Here is a 24,950-nt window from a genome sequence, read left to right as displayed (position 1 = left end):
GTCTCAAGGTTTAAAATCCTCCTTTAACCTGTCTCCTCCCCTTCATTTCCACACTGATTGAAGTGGATTGAACAAGTGACATCAATATGGGATTACAGCTTTCCATGTGAAAGAGCAGGTGTTCATGATTTGTACACGCAGTGTACACATGCTAATTCTAAGGTCTCCAGGGACTCATACTATGGTAAAACAAACATTGCCAACAAGCACATACATCACAAGCTAGGATTGGGGATAACTATGCCCTATGATGTCACTTTAAACATGAAGATAGACATACAGTACATGAGACATATATGTGTGAGTGGGTGGCCTACAACAGACGCAAGCGCAATGTATGAGAGAGAGTTACTGAGACAGAATCCACAGAGCGCTAGCTGGAGAGGATATTTCAGCATTCCAGGGAGAGGAAAGCCAATAGGCCTGTTTGTGAGGAAGCTGCACCTGCCATTTGTTGATGGACTGATCTGTAAATAACTCTGTGAAGCTGTTTGGTGCTCAGCGGGGGGCTCCTGTACCTCACCCTCTCTTTCTCTCTCTTGCCCCTCTCTCTTTATTTTATTATCTCTTTCATTTTCTCTGTCTCTCATGCACACACATATAGAAACACCACCATAATTTCTACTCATTTACCAGAAACAGCCAAAATGAGCTCTTACAAGGGGGATGAGTGTGTGTGTGTGTGTTTTTCTCTCGTTCCCAGTGCCTTCATCCACTCTCCTCTCTCCACCCAGTCCCCAAGGCCAGGTGTGGACACCTGATGCACTTCCCCTGGCTTACCTGACAACATTTCTCATCTTGGGTTAGCGAAGAGTCCTGTGTCTGTCCCGTGATTGTTCTATGACCACATTCAATCCCTAATACGTGCGACTCCGCCTGTATCTCTGTTCTGGGCTGACAGGGTGTCGGTCTGCATGCGTGTGCATGTGTGTGTGGTTTTGTGTGTGGGTGTGTGGAAACCCTCGGGTGAGTATTTTTAGCCAGGCCATAGAAACCTCTGGAATCCGATCTCCCCTTTCTGACTGAGAGAGTCTAGTGATAAATGAGTTGGCAGACACCATCGCTCAAGCAATCCCCACGCATACCATACGGCCCCTATAACTTTTTTAAACTCCTAGTGCCCAGGGGRTTAAATCCAGAACTGAATGGTAAGCCTCTAGTATTATCGTTCTATCAAGCACAATAAAACATGTTAGGAGTCCCACGTGTTCAGAAAAATCCACTGTATACTGTATATTCCCTTACTAATATTTATTGATTTGTGACGCATGTGATCCTGATTCCACATATTCATTGTTTCTGAAAACTTCAAAGTGTGACTAGTGATGAGATGATTGGTTCATACAGAGGGATTGAGAGATTATATGAATGGGTTTTGTAAAACCATTTGTTGATGCATATCTCTCTAGGTAACATTGTGGTTAGATGAGGCTGGCTGATGAAATACAATGTATAATATGTACTGTATGTTTATATATATATATACACACACAGTTGAAGTCGGAAGTTTACATACACCTTAGTCAAATACATTTAACTCAGTTTCACAATTCCTGACACTTTACTCAGAGTTTACATTAGAGTGTCTAGTTTGAGAAACAGACGGCTTACAAGTCCTCAACTGGCAGCTTCATTAAATAGTACCCACAAAACACCAGTCTCAACGTCAACAGTGAAGAGGCGACTCCGGGATGCTGACCTAGGCAGAGTTGCAAAGAAAGAGATATGGCTTTTTCTTTGCAACTCTGCCTAGAAGGCCAGCATCCCAGAGTCGCCTCTTCACTGTTGACGTTGAGACTGGTGTTTTGTGGGTACTATTTAATGAAGCTGCCAGTTGAGGACTTGTAAGGCGTCTGTTTCTCAAACTAGACACTCTAATGTACTTGTCCTCTTGCTCAGTTGTGCACCAGGGCCTCCAATTCCTCATTGAGACTGGTGTATTACTGCCTAATACTGCATTTCTGATCAATTTGATGTTATTTTAATGGATAAAAGAAATGTGATTTTCTTTCAAAAACAAGGACATTTCTAAGTGACCCCAAACCTTTGAACGGTAGTATATGTACAGTGGGGAGAACAASTATTTGATACACTGCCRATTTTGCAGGTTTTCCTACTTACAAAGCATTTAGAGGTCTGTAATTTTTATCATAGGTACACTTCAACTGTGAGAGACGGAATCTAAAACAAAAATCCAGAAAATCACATTGTATGATTTTTAAACGTAAGTTAATTTGCATTTTATTGCATGACATAAGTATTTGATCACCTACCAACCAGTAAGAATTCCGGCTCTCACAGACCTGTTAGTTTTTCTTTAAGAAGCCCTCCTGTCTCACTCATTACCTGTATTAACTGCACCTGTTTGAACTCGTTACCTGTATAAAAGACACCTGTCCACACACTCAATCAAACAGACTCCAACCTCTCCATAATGGCCAAGACCAGAGAGCTGTGTAAGGACATTAGGGATAAAATTGTAGACCTGCACAAGGCGGGATGCGCTACAGGACAATAGGCAAGCAGCTTGGTGAGAGGCAACAACTGTTGGCGCAATTATTAGAAAATGGAAGTTCAAGATGATGGTCAATCACCCTCGCGTCTGGGGCTCCATGCAAGATCTCACCTCGTGGGGCATCAATGATCATGAGGAAGGTGAGGGATCAGCCCAGAACTACACGGCAGGACCTGGTCAATGACCTGAAGAGAGCTGGGACCACAGTCTCAAAGAAAACCATTAGTAACACACTACGCCGTCATGGATAAAAATCCTGCAGCGCACGCAAGGTCCCCCTGGTCAAGCCAGCGCATGTCCAGGCCCGTCTGAAGTTTGCCAATGACCATCTGGATGATCCAGAGGAGGAATGGGAGGTCATGTGGTCTAATGAGACAAAAATTGAGTTTTTTGGTCTAAACTCCACTCGCCGTGTTTGGAGGAAGAAGAAGGATGTATATGTGTGCGGACACCCCTTCAAATTTGCGAATTCGGCTATTTCAGTCACAAAGGTTGCTGACAGGTGTTTAAAATAGAGCACATAGCCATGCAATCTCCAAAGACAAACATTGGCAGTAGAATGGCCTTACTGAAGAGCTCAGTGACTTTCAACGTGGCAACGTCATAGGATGCCACCTTTCCAACAACTCAGTTTGTCAAATTTCAGCCCTGCTAGAGCTGCCCCGGTCAACTGTAGGTGCTGTTATTGTGAAGTGGAAACATCTAGGAGCAACAACGTCTAAGACCGGCAAGTGGTGAAGCGCGTAACAATCGTCTGTCCTYGGTTGCAACACTCACTACCATGTTCCAAACTGCCTCTGGAAGCAATGTCAGCACAATAACTGTTTGTTGGGAGCTTCATGAAATAGGTTTACATGGCCGTGCAGCCGTATACAAGCCTAAGATCACCATGCGCAATGCCATGCGTTGGTTGGAGTGGTGTAAAGCTCACCGCCATTGGACTCTGGAGCAGTGGAAACGCATTCTCTGGAGTTATGAATCACGTTTCACCATCCGACGGACAAATCTGAATTTGGTGTACACCAGGAGAACGCTACCTGCCCGAATGYACAGTGCCAACTGTAAAGTTTGGAGGAGAAGGAATAATGGTCTGTTTTTTCTTGGTTCAGGCTAGGCCCCTTAGTTCCAGTTAAGGGAAATCTTAACACTACAGCATACAAGGACATTCTAGACGATTCTGTGCTTCCAACTTTGTGGCAATAGTTTGGGGAAGGCCCTTTCCTGATTCAGCATAAAAATGCCCTGTGCACAAAGTGAGGTCCATACAGAAATGGTTTGTCGAGATCGGTGTGGAAGAACTTGACTGGCCTGCATAGAGCCCTGACCCTATTGAACACTTTTGGGATKAATTGGAATGTCAACTGCGAGCCAGGCATAATCGCCCAACATCAGTGCCTGTTCTCACTAATTTTGTTGTGCCTGAATGGAAGCAAATCCCTGCAGCAATGTTCCAACATCTAGTGGAAAGCCTTCCCAGAAGAGTGGAGGCTGTTAGCAGCAAAGGGGGGACCAACGCCATATTAATGCCCATGATTTTGGAATGAGATGTTCGACAAGCAGGTGTCCACATACTTTTGGTAATGTAGTGTATATACAGTGCATTCGGAAAGTATTCAGACCCCTTGACTTTTTCCACATTTTGTTACGTTACAGCCTTATTCTAAAATAGTTTCGATTATTTTGTTCTACACAAAATACCCCATAATGACAAAGCGTAAACAGGTTTTTATACATTTCTGCTAATTTATTAACATTTTTAAACAAAAATATATATATGTATGTGTGTGTGTGTGTGTGTCAAATCCATCCTGTAATAGAAGATGCTCCTATGATCTCCAAAAAAAGGATCCTCTCAGTTTTATGCCATGGTAATACAATATAACTCTGATAATCAACATATCAASTGTAGAAGCCATTACTGAATCACCCCCTTCCTAAAACAGACTAACAACCCTCCCTGCTGTACACTGACCTTAACTCGTCACACCCTTCCCCCTGACCTCTACTTGAAGGTCTACTGACCTTGCTTCTCTATAGGGTCTAGAGTCTATGTCAACCATACAGGGCCGAATGGGACAATGTCGAGATGAACATTATATTTCCTTGCTTTTATTTGCATGCCACTAGCAAAGTTTGTCACACCAAGGAACACAATACAACAGGTGCATAATGAGAGTGAGAGAGAGATAGTAGGGTTAGAAGCAAGGGATAATGGTTTTAGGTCTTTTAATCACCATTTGACCATGTTTATGTCCTTAGAAGAGGAAAATGCATGCGTTCATGTGCAGCCAAAAAATGTGGTGTACTGATAGTGTCCCACTGATGGTGTACCAGCCTGACAGTAAGACATCTTCAAAAAGATGATATTACACCCCACCCATCTCATCCCTCAACCGCAGAGAGCCTGCACACACACACACACACACACACACACACACACACACACACACACACACACACACACACACACACACACACACACACACACACACACACACACACACACACACACACACACACACACACACACACACACACACACACACACACACACACCACACACACACAAAGACACACACTGTATTGGAAAACTCTCTGCTCGCTGACAGAACATGAGAATGTTACAATTATAAAACAAGAGTGACAGGAAGGCTTGGGTTTCACCGGCAGATGACAGCCCCTGGCCGTCCGCCTGGAAGTTGTTCACAGCAATACCACCCCGCCCCACGTTCTCTCCCCACAAAATCCCAATGTAAACGGGGAAGGAATGGGGTGGGGGGGGGGCAAGGTCAGAAGGAGCACATGCCATTGAACACACTGGTCCAGGTGGGAAACCGTCGGGCGATGCTTTCATTCCCCTCCAAACCTCAACACACAGCCGCAAACCATTTGGGCACCATGCCGGAGGCTGACTGGTAGGTTACATAAGTTAGTAATGACTGGAGTTATAATTGGGGAAAGCAGTTTACCCCAACCATATAACCTGTCTAGGAAACCCTAGACCTTAGTTATAGGCTATAACTATTGGGGGGGGGGTCGTTTTAGATTCCTTGTATACATATATGCACAATTGTTGCCAAAATTATGCCAAGGCATGAGGGTGAGAAAGCGCTCATATGTGGACACTTACATCACATGTAACAAAACATTAACTAAGCAAGCATCACACATCATCCATATGAGCTTCTGGCAACCTGAGAACACATGCATGGGCCCCCGGTCTTAAACAGACATTAACATGCTAGCTCTAGCACAATGTGAAGAAAGGGGAGCAGCATAACAAAGAAGTGGCCCTCTCAGCACTGTGGAGTTTCAGGACGATGTCCTTCACCGAGTCGGACACATTACAAACTGTGCGTTCCAAATGGCACCCTATTCCGAATGTAGTTCACTACTACCCATAGGGCTCTGGCCAAAAGTAGTGCACTACATAGGTTATATTCCATATGGCACTCTATTCCCTAAGTGTTATGTAATACTGCTAGAGGACAAGGACAGGGAGTCGGCGCGGCGCCATTTTAGGTATGGTCACTGCCCGCTGTAGAGGACAAAATTCATAGCACTCCATTGGGGTGATGCCACCTCCACTGTACCACTTGCTGTCTTGGGACAGGAAGTACAGAGCTATTTCTGAAACGATGTGCACCACAACAACACCCTAGCCTGGGTTCTGATTGGAGAGCATTGCTGCATCTGCAAAATATAGCCTGGCAGACTGCAGACAATGGCTCAAGCTCAACTCTGCAGCCAGCGTTCATTTTTGGGAAATAAACCATTAGCAAGGGTCACATAGGATCCTGCTACAGAATATCCCTGTCTGTGACACGGTGGACAGTGGTGCCAATATATCAATATAACGCCATGTCAAGTGTTCAGTGTCCAAGTACCTATTGACTGTTCACTTGTCTGTTAACTTTATTAGCCTTTCTATATTCATCGCTGTCAGTACAGTATGATTTAATCATATGATATGACAGGTGTTTGTACTTACCATGGCCTCTACCAGGGGTGGTGGGGAGTTGTTGGGGGAATAGGCCCTGGGTAATATATTTTATTGCCATAAAGAGTAGTATACAGTATACTGTAGCTGCAGTATGTGGAGAGTAATACGGTGGTAAAGAGCATTAGAATAGTATAGTATGTAGAAGCACCTAACAATGTGATGAACTATCTCCTTCTAGTTGTGCTTGATAAAGTTGAAAGTAACTACAGTGTAGTAGGAAAGCACACAGGCTTATTAAGGGACTCAATTATACAGTATACCGAGAAGCCCATAGCATGAATCATCAAGCCAATGCCAACTCCTGTACACAATCTTACCCCTGACAAAAACTGATGAAAACCCCCAACAAAAGAATCCTATTTTCCTTCTTTCTTTTTTTGTCACTTTTTTGTTCATACCCCTTCTCACTCTATAATGGAGACATATTTGAATGTGTGGGCATGGGAAGTCCTGCATCACCAGAAGATTTCATCTCCACTGAATGGACGTTTTTGACAGTTTTTTGTTGTTGTGGGAACTGTTTCCCACTGTGCGAGTGGAGAATAAGACATGTTGTTCGACAGAGGAACCATTGCAGCGAATGACGGTTGTGGAGGCAAGACATGAATACAATTATTTAAATGGATCACTCCCATTCACTTTTGTCTCCGACTCCTTCGCCCACTCAGTGTTTTGGAACATGTTTCAATAATGACATGCTGAGTTCATCCGTAGGACTGGCTTTGTGAAAGACCCCCAAAATGCTAGAAACGGCACTGGAAAAGACCCACATGAAAAATGAGACAAAACCTACTTTGTGAGGGGAAGAAGACAGCAACGAGTTTGTTGACAACACATAAAACCACTTCTTTACCATTCAAATAAAATACAATTGTATTAGTCACGTGCTGAATACAACAGGTGTAGACCTTACAGTGAAATGCTTACTTACGAGCCCCTAACCAACAATGCAGTTTAAAAAAAACGGATAAGAATAAGAAATAAAAGTAACAAGTAATTAAAGAGTAGCAGTAAAATAACAATAGCGAGACTATATACAGGGGGTACCGGTACAGAGTCAATGTGCGGAGGCAATGGTTAGTTGAGGTAATATGTACATGTAGGTAGAGTTATTAGAGTGACTATGCATAGATAATAACAGAGAGTAGCAGCAGCGTAGAAGAAGGCGGGGGGGGGCAATGCAAATAGTCTGGGTAGCCATTTGGGGGGTAGAAGCTGTTGAGAAGCCTCTTGGACCTAGACTTGGCGCTCCGGTACCGCTTTCCGTGCGGTAGCAGAGAGAACAGTCTATGATTAGGGTGGCTGGAGTCTTTTACAATTTTTAGGGCCTTCCTCTGACACCTCCTGGTATAGAAGTCATGGGTGGCAGGAAGCTTGGCCCCAATTATGTACTGGGCCATTTACACTACCTTCTGTAGTGCCTTGCGGTCGGAGGCCGAGCAGTTGCAATACCAGGCAGTGATGCAACCAGTCAGGATGCTCTTGATGGTGCAGCTGTAGAACGTTTTAAGGATCTGAGGACCCATGCCAAATCGTCTCAGTCTCCTGAGGGGGAATAGGTTTTGTCGTGCCCTCTTCATAACTGTCTTGGTGTGCTTGGACCATGTTAGTTTTTTGGTGATGTGGACCCCAAGGAACTTGAAGCTCTCAACCTGCTCCACTGCAGCCCCGTCGATGAGAATGGTGCGTGCTCGGTCCTCTTTTTCCTGTAGTTCACTATCATCTTATTTGTTTTGATCATGTTGAGGGAGAGGTTGTTGTCCTGGCACCACACGGCCAGGTCTCTGACCTCCTCCCTATAGGCTGTCTCATCGTTGTCGGTGATCAGGCCAACCACTGTTGTGTAATCGGCAAACTTAATGATGGTGTTGGAGTCGTGCCTGGCCGTGCAGTCATGAGTGAACAGGGAGTACAGAAGGGGACTGAGCACGCACCCCTGAGGGTCCCCCGTGTTGAGGATCAGCGTGGCGGATGTGTTGATGGCCGGTCAGGAAGTCCAGGATCCAGTTGTAGAGGGAGATGTTTAGTCCCAGGGTCCTGATGAGCTTTGAGGGCAACATGGTGTTGAACGCTGAGCTGTAGTCAATGAATAGCATCTCACATAAGTGTTCCTTTTGTCCAGGTGGGAAAGGGCAGTGTGGAGTGCAATAGAGATTGCATCATCTGTGGCTCTGTTGGGGCGGTATGCAAATTGGAGTGGATCTAGGGTTTCTGGGATAATGGTGTTGATGTGAACCATGACCAGCCTTTCAAAGCACTTCATGGCTACAGATGGGTCGGTAGTCGTTTAGGCAGATTTCCTTAAGTGTTCTTGGGCACAGGGACTATGGTGGTCTGCTTTAAACATGTTGGTATTACAGACTTGGACAGGGAGAGGTTGAAAATGTCAGTGAAGACACTTGCCAGTTGGTCAGCGCATGCTCACAGTACACATCCTGGTAATCCGTCTGGCCCTGCGGCCTTGTGAATGTTGCCTTGTTTAAAGGTCTTACTCACACCGGCTGCGGAGAGCGTGATCACACAGTCTTCTGGAACAGCTGGTGCTCTCATGCATGTTTCCGTGTTATTTGCCTCTAAGCGAGCATAGAAGTAGTTTAGCTCGTCTGGTAGGCTCGTGTCACTGGGCAGCTCTCGGCCGTGCTTCCCTTTGTAGTCTGTAATGGTTTGCAAGCCCTGCCACATTCGACAAGCGTCAGAGCAGCGGCAGCTCCACCCTTTAGCTCAGTGCGGATGTTGCCTGTAATCCATGGCTTCTGGTTGGGGTATGTACGTACAGTCACTGTGGGGACGACGTCATCGAGGCACTTATTTATGAAGCCAATGTCTGATGTGATGTACTCCTCAATGCCATCGGAGGAATACCGGAACATATTCCATTCTGTACTAGCAAAACAGTCCGGTAGTTTAGCATCTGCTTCATCTGACCACTTTTTTATTGATCTGGTCACTGGTGCTTCCTGTTTAATTTTTGCTTGTAAGCAGGAATCAGGAGGATAGAATTATGGTCAGATTTCCAAATGGAGGGCGATGGAGAGCTTTGTATGCGTCTCTGTGTGTGGAGTAAAGGTGGTCCAGAGTTTTTTTCCCCTGTGGTTGCACATTTAACATGCTGATAGAAATTTGGTAAAACGGATTTAAGTTTCCCTGCATTAAAGACCCCGGCTACTAGGAGCGCCGCCTCTGGGTGAGCGTTTTCTTGTTTGCTTATGGCGGAATACAGCTCATTCAATGCTGTCTTAGTTCCAGCCTCAGTCTGTGATGGTATATAAACAGCTACGAAAAATACAGATGAAAACTCTCTAGGTAGATAGTGTGGTCTACAGCTAATCATGAGATACTCTACCTCAGGCGAACAATAGCTCGAGACTCCCTTAGATATCGTGCACCAGCTGTTATTTACAAAAATACATAGTCCGCCGCCCCTTGTCTTACCAGATGCCGCTGTTCTATCCTGCCAGTACAGCGTATAACCAGCAAGCTGTATGTTGATAGTGTTGTCATTCAGCCACGACTCTGTGAAGCAAAGTGATATTACAGTTTTGAAAGTCCAGTTTGGTAGTTTAATCTTCCGTGTAGGTCATCGATTTCATTCTCCAAAGATTGCACGTTTGCTAGCAGAATGGAAGGAAGTGGGGGTTTATTCGATCGCCTATGGATTTTCATATAGTTTGCTTAGGGCCCGTCAGACTCGTTAAAGGAAATAAGGATTCTGCCAGTCCGTGGTGAGTAATCGCAGTCCTGATGTCCAGAAGTTCTTTTCGGTCATAAGAGACAGTAGCGGCAACATTATGTACAAAATAAGTTACAAAAAACACAAATAAACAAACAAAAAAACACAAACGGTTGGGGACACGTAAAACATCAGCCTTCTTTTCCAGAGCCATTTTATCACTTGTTTTGCAGTGGTGGCTCCTGGCTTCCTACACTTTTTTGTGCATTCGGAAAGTATTCAGACACATTTACATTTTCCACATTTTGTTACGTTACAGCCTTATTCTAAAATGGATGAAATCGTTCAATCTGCACACAATATCCCATAATGACGAAGCAAAAACAGGTTTTCAATTTTTTTGCAAATTTATACAAAATAAAACTGAAATATCACATTTACATCGGTATTCAGACCCTTTACTCAGTACTTTGTTGAAGCACCTTTGGCAGCGATTATAGCCTCGAGTCTTCTTCAGTTTGACGCTGCAAGCTTGACACAGCTGTATTTGGGGAGTTTCTCCCATTCTTCTCAAGCTCTGTCAGGTTGGATGAGGAGCGTCACTGCACAGCTATTTTCAGGTCTCTCCAAAGATGTTTGATCGAGTTCAAGTGCTGCCACCACCATGCTTTACCGTAGGGATGGTGCCAGGTTTCCTCCAGACGTGACACTTGGCATTCAGGCCAAAGAGTTCAATCCTGGTTTTGTCAGACCAGAGAATCTTGTTTCTCATGGTCAGAGTCCTTCAGGCAAACTCCAAGCGGGCTGTCATGTGGCTTCCGTCTGGCCACTCTACTATAAAGGACTGATTGGTAGAGTGCTGCAGAGATGGTTGTCTTTCTGGAAGGTTCTCCCATCTCCACAGCTCTGTCAGAGTGACCATCGGGTCTTGGTCACCTACCTGACCAAGGACCTTCTCCCCCAACTGCTCAGTTTGGCCATGTAGCCAGTTCTAGGAAGTGTCTTGGTGGTTCCAAACTTCTTCCATTGAAGAATGATGGAGGCCACTGTGTTCTTGAGGACCTTCAATGCTGCAGAAACGTGCTGGTACCCTTCCCCAGATCTGTACCTCGACACAATCCTGTCTTGGAACTCTACGGACAATTTCTTCGACCTCATGGCTTGGTTTTTGCTCTGACATGCACTGTCAACTGTGGGACCTTATATAGACTGGTCTGTGCCTTTCCAAATCATGTACAATCAATTGAATATACCACAGGTGTACTCCAATCAAGTTGTAGAAACATCAAGTATGATCAATGGAAACAGGATGCACCTGAGCTCAATTTCAAGTCTAATTGCAAAGGGTCTGAATACTTACATAAATAAGGTATTTCTGTTTTTCATTTTTAATACATTTGCAAAAATTCCTAAAAACCTGTTTTTGTTTTCATTATTGGGTATAGATTGATGACGAAAACAATAATTTCATCAATTTTAGAATAAGGCTGTTATGTAACAAAATGTGGAAAAGGGGAAGGGGTCTGAATACTTTCTGAATGCACTGTATGTGATTTGTCACACCCTTAGTTTTAATCTCACATCTTTCAAAATGACAGTCCTTCCTGCATGTCTACACTCAATTACTGTAGCTACTTCAAAGCTTACCCAGTGTCTTGTAAATGTAGTGAGCATGTGGGTTTTCAATTATAACTTGACAGTTGACACTCTGAAAGGGGGAACTTCTTACAGTCAAGTAGGAGAGAATGCACAGTCAGCACTCACAGCCTGAATAAGAGACACACACATGTATGATGCGTCTGCATCGATTTACTGAGTCACACATGTATGATGCGTCTGCATCGATTTACTGAGTCACACATGTATTATGCGTCTGCATAGATTTACTGAGTCACACATGTATGATGCGTCTGCATCGATTTACTGAGTCACACGTGTATGATGTGTCTGCATAGATTTACTGAGTCACACATGCACAGACAGAAAACACGGTATTTGTCCAATAATTATTTTATGCAAGCCCACCGGAATGTTTACCATACATTTTGGGCACAAAATAATCTGAAACACAACCAAAACAAACAACACGTTTGTAGAGTCACAAGCTTGATGTAATCATTGCGTGCTAGGAATATGAGACCAAACACTAAACATTTGAATACTTCAATACACTGTGAATTTGTCCCCTAAAATTTCTAAAAACGGGTAACCTGATATGGATGAAAATATCCATATAACGCTGACAGTCTGCACTTTAACCTCATAGTCATTGTATCATTTCAAATCCAAAGTGCTGGAGTACAGAGCCAAAACAAACAAAACATATGTCACTGTCCCAATACTTTTGTAGCTCACTGTAGTTAATAAATATGCAGGTCAGTGAGGAAGGACAGAGCTTCAGCATACGTCCCAAATGGCTCCTAATTCCATATGGACCCTGGTCAATAAGTAGTTTACTAAATGAGGAATAGAGTGCCATTTGAGATGCTGCCTCAGTAAAAGACAAATTGTTACATTAGACTGTGATGAATGGGTCTGACCCATCAGCGACTGCTGTGGACCACATGCTGACGGAGTAGTGGCAAGGGGGTAAGGCCGGGGCACGGGGGTGGGTGGGTATCACAAGAATGTTTCCAATATTAGCCTTGGTCTGGCTTTAAAAATAGAGCTTCATCACATTAAATCAATAATGCCACTTAGAAGTGAAGTGACGGCGTGTGTGTTGGCGGCGTGGAGCCTACAGTGGACCCTACACTCTGTGCTTGGTAATCACTAACACATTTGGATGGCAACAGTACTAGAAAGGCCTGTGGAGAACTCAAGTTTATAAAGCCTATATGAATAATGTTGTTCAGCTTTTATCTTTGTACAATGACCATCTTCCATTTGACTGGCATAATTGATGCTTGATGCTAGAACTGCCAAGACTTTGATGCTAGAACTGCCGAGGTTTGATGCTAGAACTGCCAAGGTTTGATGCTAGAACTGCCAAGGTTAGGCCACTCGTGGAGGTTGCAACCTTGATTCATATAGAATTGAGTTGAGAAGTCATCAGTGATGAGGCTCATTTGAGTAATGCTTTCTATGCAAACAGTGTGGTGTGTAGAATCCAGTATTCAGTAATAAATACTTTTCCATTTCATTCATTTGCAAATATCTTTGCAAACATATCCATTTCCAGGCTGCATCACATCCGGCCGTGATTGGGAGTCCCATATGGCGGCGCACAATTGGACCAGCGTCGTCCGGGTTTGGCCGGGGTAGGCCGTCATTGTAATAAGAATTTGTTTTTAACTGACTTGTCTAGTTAAATAATGGTTAAATAAATTAAAATATTTTAAAAATTCCAAAACTTACTTGCAACTTTATTCATAGCATTTTCATTCATCCATTTGCAGTTTTGCACTAAAATAATAAGTACTTCAGTTGCATAACACCTGATCACGGAGAACATAATCAATTACAGTCAAAAGTCATACACTGATGAGAACCATCATGGTGAAGTAATTTATGGTACAAAACTAGGTAATTTCCTCAAAATACACATTGCCTCGCTCTCACTTACTCTATAATATTAAAAGATAGATGATGGTTGCTGCGAGAGCTTCGTGTCCACTGTAACTTGTCCAACCACAACACGAGATACCCACTAGAATTTTCTCTGAACTAGCCACTACAAATCTTCCCTGCGATGCTCAGACAGAGACCAATATAGATCCAAGAGAGAGATATCGCATGGCCGATAAACTTGAGGGACAGGCTGACCCCTGGATGCACTGTGGCTCAGTCGAGGTGACACTCTCTGAACCAGGCCCTCCACCAGTGTCTAATTTAGATCAACCGCATGATAAAGCCAGCATTGTATTGTAGCACCAGCTATAGGCAAGAGTCTCACTTCTAGCTAGTATCTCACCTCACCCTCATCTAATGGCGGAAATGACTGTTTCATCCCATGTAATTTTAATAAAGCAGTGTCTGGTATCATATGCATATCCTGTTTTAACTGTGATATGTAAATACCTCACTCTGAACTTTAATTTTGCAAGCACTCCAAACACAGGTCTTCACCTTTAACTAGTCTTGTTCGGGCTTCACCAGCTGGCAACTTGTAGGCCTACTCATCTGGCAGACTGCCCTACTCAGCTGCTCAGCCTGATGTGCAAGATTGACATCTGCAGGCTATTTAGTGTCCCTACAATGGATCCATCCATGGCATCTCAATTGTATCAAGTGAATTCAGTTACGTTTTAGATAAATGTGACCTACATGCTGAGATTACATGTTGTAGCTACAAAACTATTTAATTTTAGAGTTCACAAGTCAATAATATTCTAAATATTTCTGATATATATACACAACTATATAAACTATTGCACACATTATGGTAATCGTTCCAGCCAATGGAAGTGACATTTGATCCCTGCTGTCTTGCACGCATGGCAACGACAGTTTCATGGACTCACCCTGCAAATACCACCATGGCGCTGTGCAAGAGAGGTCCAATGCTGTGTAACAATGACAATACAGTTATACTGTAGCGACCCGCACAGACAGCTGTGTGTTATGTGTTAGGCTAGTAGGTGGTTGTGTTGTACTTACTAGTACCCAGTGTTCGCGGGGTCCGACATGCCAATCACGGGAATGCCTGGAATGTTCTGATGCTGGGCATCCTGGCGGCTGGCGGAGTGGCGTGGAGGGGGGTTGGGCAGGGGGATGGAGCATTGGAAGTTAAGACCAGGTTTAGCCTTTGTTCTCTCTCTTATGTCTGGCCTTCACAAGAGAAGGTCACGGTTGGCTTGTGGTTATCTTTCACTTATTTGGCGTGGGTTAGGCCAAACAGTAGCCTGTGTAAAGTTGGTTTAATAAACCGTCAATTCGTAAACTCAAGCCTCTGTCTGGACAATTGTTCCTTTATGATCTAGTCAGGTCATTACAATACATTTCAACAGTGTCAATATACACCCCAATGTAGCCTACCAAAGACTAAGGTACTGAATAACTCGAACATTATCTGAATATTATTGAAAGATGGAGAGTAGCCTGCTCGAAATGCTTTGTCGGTCATTCAGTCATTCTAGGGCTAGTCATCCTCTGAACCAGTATCTGGGTAGAGGAGACGATGAATATGTAGCCTAGGCAGCGGATAGTTAGTGCATGGGCGCTAGATCTGCACTACCGGCTGCCTAGGCTAATAGCCCAGATGCTACTATATATTTTGCCATTAGACAGCACTGCAAGCTTTATGTCAAATACGTTCGTTACTCACCAAATATCGAGTTTCGCTGAGCAACTATCGTAATTTACTGCCGTCCAGCCCGGTATGTACTTCCAAAAAAGTTTTACATTAACATTTCCAAGCAACGAAAACATATATTGTCTGGCAAGAATGTATTGTTTTTGACCCAAGTGCGCATGCACCAGGACCTACAGTGGGGCAAAAAAGTATTTAGTCAGCCACCAATTGTGCAAGTTCTCCCACTTAAAAAGATGAGAGAGGCCTTAATTTTCATCATAGGTACACTTCAACTATGACAGACAAAATGAGAAAAAAAATCCAGAAAATCACATTGTAGGATTTTTTATGAATTTATTTGCAAATTATGGTGGAAAATAAGTATTTGGTCACCTACAAACAAGCAAGATTTCTGCTCTCACAGACCTGTAACTTCTTCTTTAAGAGGCTCCTCTGTCCTCCACTCGTTACCTGTATTAATGCCACCTGTTTGAACTTGTTATCAGTATAAAAAGCACCTGTCCACAACCTCAAACAGTCACACTCCAAACTCCACTATGGCCAAGACCAAAGAGCTGTCAAAGGACACCAGAAACAAAATTGTAGACCTCACCAGGCTGGGAAGACTGAATCTGCAATAGGTAAGCAGCTTGGTTTGAATAAATCAACTGTGGGAGCAATTATTAGGAAATGGAAGACATACAAGACCACTGATAATCTCCCTCGATCTTGGGGCTCCACGCAAGATCTCACCCCGTGGGGTCAAAATGATCCCAAGAACGGTGAGCAAAAAATCCCAGAACCACACGGGGGACCTAGTTAATGACCTGCAGAGAGCTGGGACCAAAGTAACAAAGCCTACCATCAGTAACACACTACGCCGCCAGGGACTCAAATCCTGCAGTGCCAGACGTGTCCCCCTGCTTAAGCCAGTACATGTCCAGGCCCGTCTGAAGTTTGCTAGAGAGCATTTGGATGATCCAGAAGAAGATTGGGAGAATGTCATATGGTCAGATGAAACCAAAATAGAACTTTTTTTTGTAAAAACTCAACTCGTCGTGTTTGGAGACAAAGAATGCTGAGTTACATCCAAAGAACACCATACCTACTGTGAAGCATGGGCGTGGAAACATCATGCTTTGAGGCTGTTTTTCTGCAAAGGGACCAGGACGACTGATCTGTGTAAAGGAAAGAATGAATGGGGCCATGTATCGTGAGATTTTGAGTGAAACCTCCTTCCATCAGCAAGGGCATTGAAGATGAAACGTGCTGGTCTTTCAGCATGACAATGATCCCAAACACACCGCCGGGCAACGAAGGAGTGGCTTCGTAAGAAGCATTTCAAGTCCTGGAGTGGCCTAGCCAGTCTCCAGATCTCAACCCCATAGAAAATCTTTGGAGGGAGTTGAAAGTCCGTGTTGCCCAGCAACAGCCCCAAAAATCACTGCTCTAGAGGAGATCTGCATGGAGGAATGGGCCAAAATACCAGCAACAGTGTGTGAAAACCTTGTGAAGACTTACAGAAAACGTTTGACCTCTGTCATTGCCAACAAAGGGTATATAACAAGTATTGAGATAAACTTTTGGTATTGACCAATACTATTTTCCACCATAATTTGCAAATAAACTCATTAAAAATCCTACAATGTGATTTTCTGGATTTTTTTTCTTCTCATTTTGTCTGTCATAGTTGAAGTGTACCTATGATGAAAATTACAGGCCTCTCTCATCTTTTTAAGTGGGAGAACTTGCACAATTGGTGGCTGACTAAATACTTTTTGCCCCACTGTATATAACTAGGCGGTGTCAGAGAAGGCCCAACAAATTGTCAGACTCCAGTCACCGAAGTATGAGACTGTTCTCTCTTCTACCGCACGGCAAGCGGTACCGGAGTGCCAAGTATAGGTCCAAAAGTCCTTATCAGCTTCTACCACCAAGCCATAAGACTGCTGAACAATTAATCAAATGGCCAGCCGGACTATTTACTTTGACACCTGCCCCCTTTGTTTTTACACTGCTGCTACTCGCTGTTTATTATATGCACAGGTTGGGTAGTGTACTTCTAAATGTAATCCCTTACGTTACTAGTTATCTGTCCAAAATTGTTATCAGTAACGTAACTTTTGGATTACCCAAACTCAATAACGTAATCTGATTACATTTAGTACTTTCCCCTTAAGAGACATTAGAAGAAGACAAAAATGTATGTTACCATTGAACGACATCTATTGAGAAAAAATCAATGTTAAATTTACATAGCTGGCCATATATAGATGCTAAATTTCTCCTAACCCATCGCTTTCTACTACATATAATAACACGATTAAATTATATATTTACATTAAAAACAAAGTCTATCAGAATTCCAGTCATTCCAATAAATGTTATACCCCTTGATCTTCAAGAATAGGACTTGGAAATATGGAAGTATAGATTAGCCAAATAGTTTTACCTGAGCATAATCCCAAAACTAAGGATTTATTAGCCAGCCCTACTCTGTTGTCATGGAGGACTGATTGATTCCAGTTGAAAAAGAAATGCTCCGCTCATGGAATGTCATGCTTTGAGCACTACTGAAAAGTGCTATTTACATGTGGAAAATGAATGCCATATGCTGCATTTGCTATAGGCCTATTGTTTACCTTTTTGTTGGTGACACTGTGATATATTTCAGCTGTTAAAAGGGCAATTCCATAGATGAAACAATAACAAAACGGTCGCCCTCGCCTCTGTTTTGGTAAAAAGCTGAGGGATGGGCCTGGAGAAATGTAACCACACTCAGATTAATAGACAGAGCTATGGATGCAAGAACTGACCATCTATGATATCAAAATTCTAGTTTTAACCATGTTATGAGGCTATACAGTGTTTGTTTACATTTACAATGTTTACAAACATTGGAGGAAAACAATCTTATATTTTGGGTTCGCATGGATTGTGACAGTTGAACTAAGCTCATGAGGCATTTATAAATTATATTCTTCAAGAATCAATGGATATATTTTTTTATTTAATTTATAGGTCCAAAAATGGATGTAGCAACTACAAATTGCCCCTTTAAGTCTATCAAAAGTGTGCGAGTTTGAGCATGTGTCCATTTTTTTATCAGCATGAATTAGATTGAGAAAAAAAAGCCCCACATTTATTCCATAGTCAAGCGTGTATGCGCCCGGCAGAGCCACAAGGAGTCGCTAGAGCGCGATGGGACATGGACATCCCAGCCGGCCAAACCGTCCCCAAACCTGGACGACGCTGGGCCAATTGTGCGCCGCCTCATGGGTCTTCCAGGCGCGTCCGGCTGCGACACAACCCGGGATCGAACCCGGATCTGTAGTGACACCTCTATCACTTTGATGCAGTGCCTTAGACCACATGCTTTCTTCCTCTGGTCAGGAGCTGGGGTAGTTCACGGAGAGCAGGACCATGTTGTGCAGCAGTAAAGATGTCTCTGATTCTAGAAAGCACAGAGAAGAGGACACAGCAAAAAATAATGCATACTATCTGAGATTTATGAGCATGACTGACAAGTGACACAATTGGAAATTAATTAATTAACATCCATGTCAAATTCAATAATATATATTTTTACAGCTTTCCAGGCCGTAGCCCCAGCTATGGAAGTATAGGCTGTCAGTTAAACTTCTAAATATCAATGATGTAGGAGTAGTTATCACTATTACATAAACACATTACTGACGGGCCTCTCAAGGGGTGCAGCTGCTGCAACCAGACTATTTGTTAAATGTATTCATTTGCTCTCAGACTAATTCTAATGGAACAGAAACCATTAATCTAATTTTCTCTGGACAGAGGCATAGAATTATACGAACTGATCAATTGTTAACATGTGGAGAATCAATGAGTCAGTGCATGGATGGCTTTGACTGTTATGTATGTCTTAATCCATTCCACTGTGCATGAGACGTCACACATATGGTTTCAATCACACGTATGTACACACACACACACACACACACAAGCTCTCACAATAGACTATTTCCTCTGCTGCCGCACGGCAAGAGGTACCTGTGCATCAAGTCTGGAACCAACAGGCTCTTGAACAGCTTCTATCCCTAAGCAATACGACTGATAAATACCTAACAAAATAACTACACAGACTATCTGAGTTAACCTTGTATCTTTATTGACCTTTTATTTCAATCTTTGCACTGTCTCTATGCAAACTCTCAGGGCCCTACACACTCGCACACAMTGTCACTCCAACACACACACAAACACTCACTCCATCTTTTGCTCGCTCAGGCATAATATGCACATCGATTTATACTGACTCTACACACCTGCACATCCACTTGCATACAAGTTGCTGCTACTCTGTTTATCTTATATCCTGTTGCCTAGTCACCTTACCCCTATACATATCTACCTCCATCGCTCCAGTATCCTTGCACATCTCCGTGCTTCTACACCTGCGTTACTCGCTGTTTGGGGTTTTAGGCTGGGTTTCTGTACAGCACTTTGAGATATCAGCTGATGTAAGAAGGGCTATATAAATACATTTGATTTGATGTAAATATGGTATTGGAACTGACTTTTTAAATATTTACTTAGTTACTTTATTGTGTATTTCATWTGTCTTATTCTTATTTCTCATGTTTTTTTCTAGTCATACATTGTTACTGATTATTGCATTGTTGGGTTTTGAGTTTGCAAGAAAGGCATTTCACTGTACATGTGACAATAAAACTTGAAACACACACACACTTTTCCAAAATGTCATGTTGTGGGGCAGTATGTGGAGTGGAGATAGTATGGGATATGTTGTGTGTGTAGGTGGTGGTACTGTAGGTGTCACTTCTTTAGTTAACTACTTAACTTTGTAAGTATGGTGCATTGTAAAATGATCAAGGGTCTGTCTGGTCAAAACATAAATCTGTAAAGTATGTATTACATACCTTATTAAATTGTTTACATAACCATACCACTGGAAAATAAATATATATTTTTTTTTATTTAACTAGGCAAGTCAGTTAAGAACTACTTGTAATTTACAATGACGGCCGAGGAACAGTGGGGTAACTTCCTTGGGGCAGAAAGACAGATTTTTACCTTGTCAGTTTTGGGATTTGATCTAGYAACCTTTCGTTTACTAGCCCACCGTTCTAACCACTTTGCTACCTGCCGCCCCAGGTGGTGGGCGTGTTCTTTGTTTTACCTATAGAAAGGTTCTAATCATGGACTAAAAAAAATAAAAAATACGTAACGTGATACTTCGTGTGTATATGACACTATGAGATGTATAACCTTTTGTCTGCATCTGTGCTGATCAATATATGTCCACTTTAAATCCTTGATTCACCAACTAAGAGATCAACAATGTGTCATGTGCTGCTCCGAAGCTCAGCAGTTTTTCCGGAAATAACTCAACTTTCTTGTTGTTCTCCTTCTTGAAAGTTCAACAGATGATCCGGTTATAATGGCATTCGGTAAGAACAACGTGTCCTGTTCCTGTTTCGGGGATTATTGTGTTTAACAGGTAGGCTAAAATCAACAGTAAGGCAAATACTCTCCGCTTCTTCTTAATATATGTAAGATATGAACTCGTGTTCAAAGTGATATCCTGTCGTGTCATTGGGGAAGACCATACAAGGTCGTAAGTTATATTTATCTTCACCTTTGTCAGTTTAAGTGTGTTCACTATGGTGTTTCCATCTTTAAAATGCCTGGACCAAATTTGCCCAGAGTTGACCTTATCTCAACTTCGTGTACAGTAGATTAAATCAGTGAAAACAACGTCTGAAGCTAGGAGAACATGTGCTTTSTTTTCAAGAATTACAGTTGGCTATTTTAAATGTAATGACAGAACATAGCATATGTAGGTTTCCAAATACAACTGTAAAAGATAATCACAAAAGTCCTATACACTTCAACATGTAATTTAAGTGGTAATTTGTAGGTTGGCTATATCAAACATGTATGGAACTTTAAATATGACCTTATAGAAAGCCTGTACAAGACAGGCACATGTAATGACATTGTCTGTGTTTTCCTGGTTTGTTATGAATGTGTTATTAGTGCTTTCTGTTTGAGTTCCTTGTAGAGAGTAAGAGTGCATGTACAGTTTACAATTCTTGTCATAAATCGAATAGAATATGCCTCTTGAAAAAGACAAATGTGATTGATTATGTCTGGAGGGAAAATATGTGTTTGAAATACCAAATATCAGTTGTAATTAGTACATTTAGAGCCAGGTATTACTAAAAGTGTTCACTGATGTCTATATGTATTTGACTTTGCACGTAAAGAGACCCCACAGATGTGTTTTGTAGGATAGGACTCCATTCTCTCCCCTCGACTTGGTTCCCTTTTTCCTTATTACTTCCTTCTTTAGACTCAATTTGAGGGAAGGGAACTATACATGGCACATTGCTGACAAAAGCATAACATGCTTTAGCATTTTACAATCACAGGAGCAGAAGTCCCTCCTCAAAATCTATTTTTAGGACTGGAACATTAGCATTTTTCATGTACATTGTAATGTACGGGTCTCTTTTCAGATGGCTTTGTAAAGATCCCTGTGCTCATGAGATGGAGGAGGCGTACACAGAGCTGTACAGGGAGTTCCTCCAACTGCGCTTGCTGTGTCTGAAGCAGGCTGCTTTACTCAAGAAACTCACAGAGAAACTGAGGACACAGCAAGGTCACTCCCATTTCCTTGTTGTAGTACCAAAAATGATATACTTCTCATGCCATGCCTATTCTGCAGGTTCTTATCTTTGTGTTACGATGAGTGTCAAAATCAGTGAATTCAGTGCATATATACAATATCAATGAATCTAGTAGGCTACATTTACATTTTTGTCATTTAGCAAACTGATCTTATCCTGAGCGACTTACAAGACATTCAAGATGTTTGACAGACTTATACATGCTTATTCCTTCCTTAGGAGGAGCCCCTGTTCCTGATGGAGACCCCAGCGTAATGGCATCAATCCCAATCCAGTGCACCCAGAAGAGCTCCGGTGCTCTCCCTGCATGGCCAGAAACCTTAATGGTCCCAACACACAACCCTGCTGCACACTATGGCATTATAAGGCCATCTGGGGCCATGGGGTCACTCACTAATCTACTGGCTGGGGATTTGGGCAGACTACGGCTAGACTTCGCTCATCCACGGACAGAAAGGAAGGAGGTCCTCAAAGCCACCCTCCTAGGACCTCTGGACCTACCTGGGGGTAATGGAGAGATGGCACCCTCCAGTGTCTCTGGGGACCCGAAGCAAGCAGGTCGATTTTGGGGTGATGATATGACCCGACAAATGTTCAGGGTAGGTTTTTTTTTTTGGACTAGTCATGTCATTAAACATAACATCTGTTTGTCCTCTCCCTCCCCCATCCCTGTGCCTCTCCTAAAACCTCTCTCTCCTCCCCCCTGCTCAGATGCCCTCGGCATGTGGCTCCTTCCTGGACAGTGAGTTTCTGAGCGAGACCGGGGGGATGATGCTGATGTCAGAGGTGGCGCTGCAGTCTCATGTGTGTGACTTCTGTAATGCTGTATTCCCCGGCCACACCACCACCAGGGGAGACTTCATGTGCCACCTCCACACACACATCACCTAGAACATTATTTCCCAACCAGGGGTACTTGGCTTATCCACAGGGGGTACCTGAGAAGACCGATGAGACCATAGGCTTACTGATAAAGTGCACATGAGGGGGTAATTCAGGGGTACTCCAGGCAGAGCAAAAAACTGTTTGTGTTACAGTAACCGAAAATGGTTGGGAACCACTGACGTAGAACTCTGCTTCCCTGCACCACCTCCATCACACACACATCACCTAGAACACTAGTTCCCTGCACCAACTCCACACACACACATCACCTAGAACACTAGTTCCCTGCACCAACTCCACACACACACATCACCTAGAACACTAGTTCCCTGCACCACCTCCATCACACACACATCACCTAGAACACTAGTTCCCTGCACCAACTCCACACACATCATCTAGAACACTGGTTCCCCCATAACATCTCCACACACACATAATCTAGAACCCTATTCCCCATAACATTGTTTCTGCATCAGCTAGAGTAGCTGTTTCCCCATAATGTTGTTTCTGCATCACTTAGAGTAGTGGTTTTCCCATAATATTGTTTCTGCATCACCTAGAGTAGTGGTTTCACCATAATATTGTTTCTGCATCACCTAGAGTAGTGGTTTCCCCATAATATTGTTTCTGCAATCACTAGAGGTAGTGGTTTCCCCATAATATTGTTTCTGCATCACCTAGAGTAGTGGTTTCACCATAATATTGTTTCTGCATCACCTAGAGTAGTGGTTTCCCCATAATGTTGCTTCTGCATCACCTAGAGTAGTGGTTTCCCCTTAAAGTTGTTTCTGCATTGTGACCTACCTGCCACCTCCACACACATCACCTAGACCATTTATGAGATTTGTTTGTTTTCCCCAAGAAATGTGTTATTGATTTCAATGAAAAAGGTTCTTACAACGTATATGTATTGATTAAACAGTCTGTTTTCTATGAAACAGAAGTGTACATATACCGCTTATGAAGTACCACTGTTTTCTTATAGCACTAGAGGGCAGTAACAACATACGGTAGGCTACATCATGGGATTTGTCTCAGTTATCTCGTTATTACTGGTACTGTTTTATTACTAGTAATAATAAAATGACATACAGTCATTTATAAACAGCTACACAATCCATTATAATGTTACACATAATATATGTATAAATATAGAAATATACTTGTATATTTATCCTATCGTTGCTTTCGAAGGAAAACCTCGTAACTTCGTAACCATTCATTTTTTTCGTTGTGCATTGACATTTTTACATGCATCAACTCTAGGGCCAAGAAAATGTATTCAAAATAGCTTCTGAAGTTTCTTAATTGTMTGTTTGTTAATGGTAAAGTATGGCTGTTTTCTATATTGGAGATAAGAGGTTTCATCCAACACAGACACTATGTAGGTAAAATTTCTGTCATGATTCTCTGTTGAATGTAGAGCTGAATTGATTAATACATTAGGCCAATTATCTTCAAATAATACTTTTGATATTGTCTCTTTGTGTATTTATGTAGTTTTTGTAATTGTTATGTAAATTCTAGTTTGAAAAGATGATGTATTTCTTTTTTGGAACAGGAAGCTTATTATGTTGCCACAGTGATCAGTCAATTGTGTTTGGGATGTGTCAAATGGCACTATATTCACTATATTCCCCTGATCAAAAGAAGCATACTATATAGGGAATAGGGTGCTATTCAGAATACAACCTGGGTCTTTCAGTCAGAGCAGCGATGCAAAAGTACACAGCAGAATTCCTCAACGAGCCACCAGGTTGGCAGCTATATCTCACTATATTTAGTCTGCTCTCCCATCATGATGCTGGTGGGGTGGGGGAAGGGGGGGCTCACAGGGAGTTGAGGCAGGTGACATCACAAATACAGTCATGTTAGCTTAGAACTGGAAGGAACAAACAACTTGATGGAGCGGAGGCGGTGATGATGATGGTGGTGGTGATAGTGCGGGGAGA

At 42.7% G+C, this 24,950-nt stretch overlaps 1 protein-coding gene across 1 annotated transcript; it reads left to right on the top strand.

The window, feature by feature from the left end:
* Positions 1 to 20,927: 20,927 nt before the first annotated feature.
* LOC111965095 (uncharacterized) lies at positions 20,928 to 24,533 on the top strand. The gene is made up of 4 exons (XM_023989112.2): positions 20,928 to 21,035; positions 21,940 to 22,082; positions 22,330 to 22,709; positions 22,822 to 24,533. The coding sequence occupies exons 2-4, from the start codon at positions 21,971 to 21,973 to the stop codon at positions 22,999 to 23,001; spliced, it is 672 nt and encodes a 223-aa protein (XP_023844880.1). The 5' UTR covers positions 20,928 to 21,035; positions 21,940 to 21,970; the 3' UTR covers positions 23,002 to 24,533.
* Positions 24,534 to 24,950: the final 417 nt, after the last annotated feature.

The sequence above is a fragment of the Salvelinus sp. IW2-2015 genome, linkage group LG1, assembly GCF_002910315.2.
Source record: "Salvelinus sp. IW2-2015 linkage group LG1, ASM291031v2, whole genome shotgun sequence".
In the NCBI taxonomy this organism is placed as follows: Eukaryota; Metazoa; Chordata; class Actinopteri; order Salmoniformes; family Salmonidae; genus Salvelinus; species Salvelinus sp. IW2-2015.
This window is presented reverse-complemented; position numbering and strand designations above follow the sequence as displayed.